The following is an 11,759-nucleotide window of genomic DNA, read 5'->3' on the forward strand; positions in this document are numbered from 1 at the left end:
AAACATTACCTGCTCTCAATTTCAGCTGTGACCCTATCACCCCATTGGATGATAGGGTCTGAATTTGGTGTAAACAACATGAAAGCATGGATCCCTTCCTGCCTTGTATCAGTGATTTAGCCTGCTGGTGGTGTAATGGTGTAGGGGATATTTTCTTGGCAGACTTTTTTTGGGCTTAGTACCAGTCCAACAGAACACCATTGGGATGTGGTGGAACAAATCTGCAGCAACTGTGTGATGCTATCAAGTCAATATGGACCATAATCTCTGAGGAATGTTTCCAGCACCTTGTTGAATCTATGCCACGATGAATCAAAGCACTTCTGAAGGCTGAGAGGATCCAACCTAGTACTAGCAAGTTGTATCTAATGGAGTGGCCAGTGAGTGTATTTCAGCAAATATAAAGGAAGATGCCACATGTTTGTTAAAATGGTGAGGTTTATGTACACTACTCCAAGATCCAAGAAATGTTTAAAACAGTGAAACATAGTTGAAGACAAAAAAGTGCAGCAGTGTATTATTTATTTGTTTGTTTTGTTTTAGCTACACAATGTCACAAACAAGCCAGTGCAGCGGCCTGTACAGGATCTTGGAGTAAATTTGTTACAATAAGAATTACAAGTCAGGATAACTTTGACCCCCGTGGTTCTTACTCAGCATCATTAACTGAATGTCCAGTATAAACTTATGTTATTTATTCAGTTGGCAATTAGGTCAGATCTCCTTTTTTGTAAGCAAAATGAAATTCTGAGATGCACGCAGTATGATTTGCAAAGCAGAATATACAAAAGCGCTACATATCGTCAGCCTTGATTTGTTATGAATCACTGACTATATTCTGTAGTTGACAAGCGGTCCTGTTTACCTGAAGACACAAGTCTTTGCTGTCAGTGCTTGTCACAAGAGATTTCCATGCGTATGGCAATTACAGTGTTTGCTGGTTGCTGTCAGTGAGTCCTTTGGGCTTCTGTATCACTGTATAATTTCTTTCCACATAGTAATTCTATCACTCTTAAAATGGAAAAAGAGGGAAACGATAAAGGACAACAACATCCACAGATAAATCCGTTTAAAATGCATTTTGAATCTGGGATGGTCACCAGTTTGTCTAGGGAGAAATTGCATTTGCTGCATGTAAGTTCAGAAATAAATCCAAAGTTCAATGTAGGCAAGTAATATCAATTCTGCATTTTCATGTTTTTGGATCAGACTTTATAAATACTTAATTGTAAAGAAAAACAAAGGTCATGTAGTGCCCCTGGTGGACAGTCAGTGTGACTGGTGGTCCACCACAGAGGGCCAATGCTGCCATCTACAGGCAAAGTAAGTTCCTTTTTAATTTGCCATTTTAACAGTGTTTAAATGTGGCCGCCAGTGGCGGTCCTAGCCTGTTTGGCGTTGGCGCCCTGGGCGAACACGCCCTCTGGCGCCCCCAGACACACAAAACATATTAAAGACTGTACATTAACATAAAACTGTTGTACACAGACACACATATGCAGAGAGAGAGAGAGTATGCATAGTATGCAAACGGATACCAAAAAGCCATCATAATTCGTCATCAATGAGAACAGGACAAATCAACAATTGACAATGACTAATTAATATTAAAATCTGTAACATATTGTATTGTTTGGAGTTTAGTCTGTTACTGTTACTATTTTTACCATTTCTTCTTGGAGCAACTGTAACCCACATAATTTCCTTAGGGATTAATAAAGTATTCTGATTCTGATTGTTTCAGGATGACCTGCCATTATCCAATCACACATCTGCTTACCTGCATCTTTTGCTCGTTTCTCTCCTCTTCTTTTCTCTTTTTTCTAAACTGAGCACCTGATGGCTTTGAACTTTTCTTGTCCATCTTCCATTGGTTTTAATTTTGCACTCCAGTATGAACACCCATCCTCAACCCGAGGATCACCACAACATAACCTAACAGACCTACACCTTAGTTCACAGATTCACTTTGTCTAGGGTTTATTTCTGAGATTTCACACAACCCAGGATTCAAATCATGAATACATAATGGGCTTGGATTTACATCATTATGAATGAAATGTGCTCTATTTGGAAGCAGCCCCCCTCCCCTTTCGACGGGTTGTGTGTGAGACTTTAAATCATCAAACTGTAAATTTTAAATTGTTATTGATCCCTTTACCCCTGGTCCTAAAGTGTATATTTATTTTCTTACTCTTCTTATATATATTGTTTGTTTACTTGCACTGCTGTAACTGGAGCCTCGTCGTCTCGTCTCTCTATATACTGGACTGTATGTAGCGGAGATGACAATAAAGTTTACTTTGACTTCAGCAGCGAGCAGGTGCACCGAGGGCTCTCGCGCTCACTTTTCGCGTATAGAATTTCGAAAAAACATCGGTGCAAATTATAAGTCTGTATCATAATGTCTGGTGTTTTCGTGTTTGTTGGTTTGTTTTTATTTTGTTTTATTTTGCGAGTTGGTTATTAGATGCTGCTCCAGCCGGTCAGAGAATCCCCCGCCGCCCCGCCCTCTCCTCCCTGCGCCGCAAGCAGCAGGCGCACCTCGCAAACGAAGGGCGCCCTTACTCCCCGCAAATGGGCGATAGAAAACCGATCGGTGCGTACGCCATTCCCAATATGCGCTGGCTGACGTCGGGGGAGCTTTTTTTTTTTTTTTGCCGATGCCCGTGATGCCGCCCCCACCACGATGCCGCCCCGGGCAACCGCCCGTGTCGCCCGTATCTAAAACCGCTACTGGTGGCCGCAGTACCATTTGCTGTGTGTAATGTATTGGAAACGATTTAAAATCACATTTTAATGATTGAGTACAACGTCTTGATTAAATGGGGCAAATATGAGAAAACAGTCAAACAGGAAACAAATAGAGTTTTTGCAAAGCAACCCCCTTCAGTAAAGCACAAAATAATAATATGAAAAACTATTTGCAATCAGTGGAAGGAAAATCTTAGAACAAAGTTAACAGCCTGCATTTATATAGTAAAGTTTGGTGCACTTTGGTCTTTCACTTCAGCCAAAGAAAATCCTTTTTGTATGTAAAGTATCACCATGCTATAACCAGTATATATAGTATATATTTCCAGTGGAAACATAATTTGTTACAAGCCATAAAATGGATATGTGTTCGCTTGCTCATCATGATACCTGACAGTGAAGCTTCCTAAGGGCTCTTGTTTCCTTTTTTAAAAAATAAATAAATAAATAAATAAATACATTGAATTTGGAGTGAGTGTGAGGGTTGCTAATCCATGCCATTCACCAGCAACTGTACCTGGAATGATTTCAAGCAATAATATTTTAATCCCATATTCCACTTCTTGGGCTTGTGGGGGTATCCTACTCCTGCTTATGTGGCCTGATCAGCAGGCCATACAACCTGTGTGTGATTCATGTAACAACAACAACAACAACAAAAAAGAATCTTACAGCTAAAACATGCACATGACAAAATAACCCAATACAATAAGTGCAGACTGTAATCTGTGAAGGATAAATGAAGGTAATTGGTAAGTGTTGGAGCTTTTTATTTCATGCTAAAACCATCAGCGCCTCTCTGTGGTCAACCTGTCAAACAGCAAGAGGCTGATTCTCTGGCAAATGGTACATTTGCATCTTACAAATGGGCACACCCTAAATTGACATTCAATACAAAACAGTGACTTTTCTAGACAAACTGAAGATCAGAACACATGTCAGATATCTAATGCTTTTTGTTTTTCTAAAAGTAAAATAACCATTACAACTCATTTAAACCTGTGATGTAAATCTGATGCTTTTTGGTGGAAAATAAGCATGTCAACAAGAAGCACCAAGGACATCAAAGAGGGCCCTCCAAATATATTTCCACCTGAAGGCTTGTAATAATACTCTTTCTTACTGTAACAGTTATACACCATTCAGTACTGCAGCTTCCTTTGATTTTACAGTGCAATCCCCGATGAACTGCATAGAAGCATTAATGAGGTTTTAGTTAGATTTTACAGAGTAGCATCATCTAATATAAAGTTGCAAAGTGACACTGGATCTTTTGTTTAAGTCAAAAAAGAAAAGATGAAGCAACTTCCTAAATAGTTCATCATTCTAACAGTACATTAGTATAATAATACGTTCATTTAAATACTTCAAAGGTGGTTATAACCTTTTTGACCTCGTTTGTAAAACTTGCTACAAAAACATGCAGATTGACATATTAATATCCAACTCATAGAATGGAGCTACTACGTCTTGAAAACTACTTTCATTTGAAGAGTAAAAACACATACCAAACACGTGTAAAAGACTACAAATGATTAGCATGTCCTTTAATAGAGGAAGGCAAAATTCCAGCTTCCTATATATGTTAAGAGCTATTTGTTTGCATAGTGTAAGAAAGAGTTGCTTTTTAAGAATCAACCCTGTCAATAGAGATCGTTAAGATCTTCACAGCCTGGTTGTTCAGCCTTTGGCATTGCTGTGACTTCATGTCCTTGACCTTCTGTTTTGAAAATTCTACATCTGGTTTTCATTGTATTGCGGGCTGGAGTACTGCTCCTGCATTGCTCCAGCTGCAGCACCCATGGCAGCCTGCTGGGCTGCTGCTTGGACATGAGGGTTCTTCCAGGCTCCAGTGGACCATTCCTCCTGAGCTTTAGTCATGCTAGCCCCACTGCCCCGGTAGAAATTATGGATCTGCATTCAAAGTGGAATAACAAGTCATTATCAAGAAGCAATTATAGACTAAAAGTAAAGTAGGTTTAATTACTTAAGTTGATGCTGACATAGATTAGATACTTTATTTCCTAATCCTTAATTCTGTAGACCTAAACCATTTGTATAGTGCTGTAGATACTTAAAAGGATTCTCATTTTAGTGGTAAACCCAACAGTGCTGCTCTGCAGGAATGAATAAAATTAATCAAATTTCTGGAATGAACATGGCCTTGAAGCTACAGATAAATAATTTTTGAAAAATTCAATTTAATAGAATTAGCCTTTATAAGAAATACCTATCTACTTTCCTCCCTTGAAGTAATGCACCAGTAAAAGTCTTACCCTGGTGAGTGCAATGAAGGACAGACAGGCCACAGCAGTGAACATGATTGTAGGGACCAGCATGATCAGTGCGATCAAAATATTATAGCTGAAAAAGGAGATAGTAGCCAACCAACCACTGAAAAAGATAGAAAGGACCATTACGGCAATGAAAAAAAGAGAATTTAATTTTAGAATCTTAACGCTACAGGAATCTGCTATTGGACTGACTCATATTACCACTGAACATCAGGCTGTCAAATGGCAATGATTTTGTAGACTTTAAATACTTTAGTATAAAGTTTAAAAGTTTTATAGCTTATGCATGAGGGTATGGAATTGCACATGGTGACATTTATAAACTTTATGGAGACTGTCATAATATTAATTTGTGATCATCAGCTTGAGTAAGGTGACATTTTGAGGATTGCTTTAACAGCCTCTCAAAATCTAATAACAGGACTATCATAAAAGTTATACGAGGGCCATATCTGATGGTCCATCACTGTCATGTTAATGAAAGCAACAAAGTCTTCAAAAATACATCTCAACTAACCTGAACTTAAACTATTTATGCACCTAAAACACACTTGTTGGGATTAACTGTTTGTTTGTTTTTTGTGCTTGTTTTTTGACATATTAAACAATGTCCAATTTTAATGTTCAGATTTATTTGCACAGCAATTGATCAAACATGCACGTATGCTGGTAAAAATGTCTGCCAAACTGTCTGTGGCATTTGTGTAATACCATTTATTGTTTTAGAATTAAGTTTAAATTGTTTTAGTGTCAGAACAGTTAACTATACAAAATATAATTTTAATTTTCAGAACAAATATCTGAATAGATTAATAAACACAAAAATATGCCTTTCCAAATTTGAACATTGTAAGTCAAATGTAAACAAATTAGACATACAGTATATGACATATATAAGTAGTAGTATATAAGTTTATAGTTTACTGTGACTCTGAAGAGGATAACGCTCCAGAAACAATATATTGTTTGACCGACATTGTCATAGTCCTTCAGTCCTCCTGGTACTTCTGTCAGTCTTTCTCGCTCTCCACCTTGGTGCGCTTTCTCTCTCTGTTTGTTTGTGTGTGTGTGTGTGGTAACAACACCTTACCTTTCAGAGGTGTGATCCTCTTAGGCCCCGTCCTCCAGCCTGGCACACCTGTAGTAATCAACTCACCTACTACTCATCTGGTGATCAGTCAGCTCCCTTCAAATACTGAGAAAATTCTTTCAGTAGAGGTAGATACTCACTCCTGTTCTGTAAGTTTATCAGCTGGGTCCTTGTGTGTTTCTCTTCTTTCAAGAAGTCTTCTCTGTTTTCCTCAAAGAGGATTTTTGCGTGTGAGTGTGAACTGTTTTGCTATCGAGTCTAAAGACAGTGAAATCTATCTGACCATCAGCTTGTATACTGTGCATAGGATCTGTGGAGGTTCCACAGAAAGACACTGTAACACATCACTGTAAATCATGGGTGTCCAACTCCAGGCCTCAAAGGGCCGGTGTCCTGCAGGTTGCAGATGTGTCCTTGATCCAACACAGCTGATTTAAATGGCTAAATTACCTCCTCAGCATGTCTTGAAAGTCTCCAGAAGCCTGGTAATGAACTAATCATTTGATTCAGGTGTCTTGACCCAGGTTGGTCACCCCTGCTGAAAATAAATTCACGAACTGCATTCTAAGTCTGCGTTTGGGTCCCGTCTGCTCTTTGAGTATGACAGGCATGTTTGGGTTTGTAACCTTCGTTAGGGTTACCATTAAGCCAACAACCCAAAACATGTTAAACAAAAAATAAAGTTATTAATTTATATTAGAAGTGTTGCTGGAGCTTTATTCTCTTCAGACGTTATACTCTTCTCTGCACCTTGAAAATAAGTGAAGTTGTGCCTGACACTTCTGCCCAGTCTTACCATACTCCCCATCCTGGGATGCCTATGCTTTGGATGACACTAATCCCAACTTGAGCCATGAACACAAAGAAGAAGATCATGAAGTTGAAAGAGCTGTCACTCCTGTGAAGAATACAAAAAAAAAAGACTATTAAGCAGTTACATCTGTGAAGCTAAATTTAGTGCTATATACTGTATGTCTACATGTTGCATCATCTACTGTTTTAAACAAAGACAGTTTCCCCTACTCGACATCAACATCTCTCTTGGCAGCCCAGTCAGCAACTACATGCTGCTGCCATGTAGTGTGTCAGCGCATGAGACAATATATTCATGTCAGCAGAGCATATGAAAATTGCACTACCCTTCAGCGAAAGGTTAGAGAATGTTCTGAGTGTCCTTCTGTCCCTGAAGGGACATTTATCCCTGTTGCTACTCAGCACTTTACAAAAATGGAGGACAAATTAGCTTAAAGACAAAACAAGAGCAGACCACTATTTTAGATGTGTATTCTGCTTAGTTAGCATTTAATCTATGTAAGACTCAGAGTGAGTTTCTTTTATGTTTGTTTTCTGTCATATTTAACAATGTCCAATTTTCATGTTCATAAATGAAAGAGTATATATACATTTTTTCATCTTATAAACAATTTATGAAAGGTTCATGTACTGCAAATGCTAACTGTTTCTATGGAATAGTGTGTTGAAGTGACCCAGGGAGCTATCTACAACTGGAAAATTCTTTCTTTCCCTGTGAATCGTGACATAGATGGATCTTGAGCTGCCTTGTCAGAGTTGGGTCCTTACCCAGAGGGGTTAAATTTCATGTCCTTTTCCTGTTTATATGAAAAGACATCTGTACCTCTCATTTAAAGCTGCATCTCAAAGACTTCTCTTAATTTTGGGCTAAAAACAACAACAACCATGAACTATTTTTGTGTGAAACTATAACACATAATATTTAAAAGGTCTTAATACTATGACATCTAAAACATAACACAACAACTTCATTCCAACTAACATAGTTAAAAACAGTGCTTGGTATTATTGTATTACTTCATGTTTGACTTACTTGAAGGCCTTGTAGATGGGCCTGAACCAGCAGACATACGAGCAAGGAGTGAACATGAGGACCCAGATGATGGCCATGCCAAAGTTTGTCACACCACCTCCACCAAACATCCAAGCAAAGCAGCCAAAAAGATTCACAACAAGTGTGGCACTGTTAACTGTAAGAACACAACAACAACAACAACAACAACAACAACAACAACAAATCAAGCATTGATGCAAAAGAAAAAGCCCTAAAAAACACCTGTCTGATACATAAACATGCATAACTATGGACCAGTTTGGAAAAGTAAAGAGGAGACAGCCACAAATAACTTTTTAACTGAAGTCATTTTCTATTACCAACACTTGGCTCCATTTCAGCCTCTGCATTCACATTCCAGTTTTGGTTTTTAAACTAAACAAGAACTCTATGTCAGTTTCAAATGTTGGTCTTTGGGGAAATTTTGAAAAACTTTACAAGAAAAAGAGAAAAAAGTGAAGCACTGCACAGGTGGCACATGACAGCTATTTGGAAAACACTTTCCCCAATGCACAGCACAGCAAAATTCCTGTTAGCTTAGAATGATTTTCACAAATTAAATGAAGAAAAAGTACTCGAGCACAAAAATAACAAGCCGTGTGTGCATCATGGCAGAAGGCAAAAATCTGAGCAGATTGGGACTTTCAATACCTGCTTATGTTTATCTTTTTTTTTAAGTCGCACACAAAAAGAAATTCAGAGCAATTATAAATTCTTCAGCGTGACAGATGCAAATTTCCTGCTATAACATTTTCTTTAGAAAATATCATGTAAAAGGTAAATATTTAAAGAATATAATGTTTGTAAATCATTTAAAACATGTATTTCTTTCTGCAATACACAAAAAATCATCTCAAATGCTGAAACTAATTGATTGGTTTTGTTTTTGTAATACTGATTTTAGAACTTGTTTTAAATTTATTGCGTCACATTTCAAGACAGAGTCATGTTTACAACTGTGTTGCATCACCTCTTCTTTTAGCAGCAATCTCTTTAATGAGTTAGAGAGGCAGCGGAGACCAACCCTTGTAGCTTTCATAGCTACATGTTTTCACTATCTTGCCTGATGTCAGATTTCAGCTCCTCAAAAATGTGTGGTCTCCTTTATTGTATTTTTTGTTTCACAATGCACCAATTTTTTTCAGTGGGTGACAGATCTGAACTGCAGGCCTTCCCATACTGATTCTCAGCCTCGTCCCTTGTGGTCAAAAACTTCTCTGGATTCTCTTAATCTGTTTTCTTATATAATGCAATGATGATAAAGAAAATCATAAATTCTTTACAGTTTTCCCTTGAAAATGTTACAGTTAAACTATGTTTTTTAACCGTTTATATTCACAGTCTTTACTGGTGAATCCCTCCCTATCTTTACTTAAAACACTTACTGATTCTCATCTTACCCCTATCACAATATGGCCCTTTTGCCAAATCCCCAACTAACAAAATTCACTTCTGAATTTGTCTCATTTGACCAAAACTGTTTGCAAGTATTAACAATCTTGTTTCACCTTTAATACTTTTTACTGCGTATTGGTGTATTGCCCTGCTCCTTATAGCAGTTCTGACACTGACTCCTGTGTCAGTGATACATCATTTTTGAGCTCTTTCGCACCCTTCCTCCTGCCTTCAGTTCTCTTACATGAATTCATGAACAGGCAGGAAGTTTCAGAGTACAGCAATGTCGCAAACACCACTGTACTGCATGTTTATAGTGCAGTAAACTTTGATGAAACTGCTCCTGGCAAAGATTGTTCAACACAATTTTACTGTTACTGCTCTGCTCAAACCAAGGCCATCTGGTCAGTGCTGTGACTCATTAACAAATAAACCAGTCAGGACATTACAGCCACAGCCCATAAAAAATCTTCTTGGACCTAAAGGACCCTTGTAAACCACTGCCCTTCTGTTTCATAGTTGTTATCATCAGCTGATCACAGAGGATAAGACACTTTATGGGGCCTTCAGGAAAATTATTTTTTTCTGTTTTTCTGTTATAGCCAAGGTAGAAAAAAAGAGTTTCTCTCTTGAAACATAAGCTCGGAAGTTTGTATAGGAGTTGCATTTTCATAACAGCTTTGCATCATGACAATCAAAAAAATAACATATAACATATAACTTCAGTTTTATTCACTTACGCATCCACAGATGGTACATTTTCTTGCACATGCTGCGATGCTGTTCAGGGATCTCCTCAAAGTCTTGGTAGAAACACGGCTTGAGAGGAATGAATCCAGGCAATGGGGGGAAATTTGGCTCTGCAATAAACAGTTCAATACCAGTTATAGCACTAAATACATCCGGGTGAGTAATGTTTTAATTTTGACTTCAGTTCGTCACAGTTTATTTACTGACCGGCCATTGGGAAATACTGTAAAGCTTGCTGTTTCGAGTAATCCCTCTTTCAGACTTTTCAGCCTGTGAAGTTAGAAAACATTTCAGATTAATATAGTGTGTATAGCACTTTGCATGTGTTTCAACTGCATGTCACTGGCAACGGAGGAAGTCCGGTGAAGGAATGGATTCTACATCGCTGCCACATAAACACAGTGTACTTTAGAGGAAGGAGAATGTTACAAATTCACGTCTCCGTCGACATTCTGCCGGGGGATTTAATGTGTGTGCTCTCCCAGTCATGTCCCAGTGGTGCTGATAACACTTTAACGACGCAGTCCTTCCGGTTTAACAGAAACATAAATCAGGCAATCTGCCCCCAAACCCAGTGACGATCAACAAGCAAGCCGCATTTCATCGAATGAAATGTTCCAACACACATTCCCTGCACATGTATTTGAACTGCAGAGCCAGGAATTACGGATTCGGCAGGAAACATAATCTGCTTACCTCCTCCAGAGAGCAGCCGCTCCTCTCTTTAACGTGCTCTACAACCGAAGCTTCACCTTCGCTTTAAACAGATGAAATCCAATCGGACGGAATCTACAGGTAAACTGTTAAACTATTTCAAGACTTTGTTTTGCTCTGTATGACTACAGGAATCGATCCTAACTATGCTGTCTGTCGGCCAATCACCGTGCTTCAATCTGCTGTCACTTTGATTCAGACCAATGGCCTGATTACTCTAATCCTTGACGTTGTATTGTTGACCCAATCATTGTTTGGCTCTCTGTCCATGGTGCTGAACACGCTGCTAAAACAAAAGTGGCGTTAACCACCGTCCTCAGTATTTACAGTTGTCCTAAAGCAACTTGCAGACATTAATTGTGAACTGGAAACGTCTAATCAGGTCACAGCTCTAATCACATCAGCAGTGGCGATGTTTGAAAAAATATATATAATTGTACGCTGTTTAAGAAAAGAAAAAAAGACAAGAGGGAATTCCTTCATAATGTAGAAATCCAGCTTTACCAAACTCTGCGTGGTGTAACACCACCATTCGGGACACTTTCCTTTCTAAACCTAAGCGTGAAGCTTGAGATAGTTGTTCGCCTAAACACTAAAATGATTTCAGCTCTCCAGGTGGGGGTGCTGTTTCACTGCAGGAACCGACACTGGAGGAAAACGATCTCTTCTATCTTTGCCTTCCAGGATACCTTTAAACTCTTTCCCAAGTAAAAGTATAGATAATTTCTCTATTTCTATATTTTGTTAGAAAAATGAGAAATAGGTACAGTGGTCTAACTCGGGTCTAAAGAAAAAGTGCAAACATACATACATACATTATATGAGAGCAGAGTGTGTATAATTGTTTTTTTTTTGTTTTGTTTTTTTTGGCCTGTCCCGTTTGGCTCTTTTGCCA

The 11,759-nt window shown here is 38.4% G+C and overlaps 1 protein-coding gene across 1 annotated transcript; it reads right to left on the reverse strand.

Annotated features, from left to right (window-relative positions):
- Positions 1–3,507: 3,507 nt before the first annotated feature.
- Positions 3,508–11,051, reverse strand: LOC102294997 (secretory carrier-associated membrane protein 5). The gene is made up of 7 exons (XM_005912875.2): positions 10,847–11,051; positions 10,358–10,420; positions 10,141–10,260; positions 7,985–8,141; positions 6,935–7,036; positions 5,031–5,148; positions 3,508–4,668 (listed from the first exon to the last, which is right to left on the reverse strand). The coding sequence occupies exons 2-7, from the start codon at positions 10,362–10,364 to the stop codon at positions 4,489–4,491; spliced, it is 684 nt and encodes a 227-aa protein (XP_005912937.1). The 5' UTR covers positions 10,365–10,420; positions 10,847–11,051; the 3' UTR covers positions 3,508–4,488.
- Positions 11,052–11,759: the final 708 nt, after the last annotated feature.

This window comes from Haplochromis burtoni, unplaced genomic scaffold (genome assembly GCF_018398535.1).
Source record: "Haplochromis burtoni strain Fernald_Lab_line unplaced genomic scaffold, NCSU_Asbu1 Contig_2, whole genome shotgun sequence".
In the NCBI taxonomy this organism is placed as follows: domain Eukaryota; kingdom Metazoa; phylum Chordata; class Actinopteri; order Cichliformes; family Cichlidae; genus Haplochromis; species Haplochromis burtoni.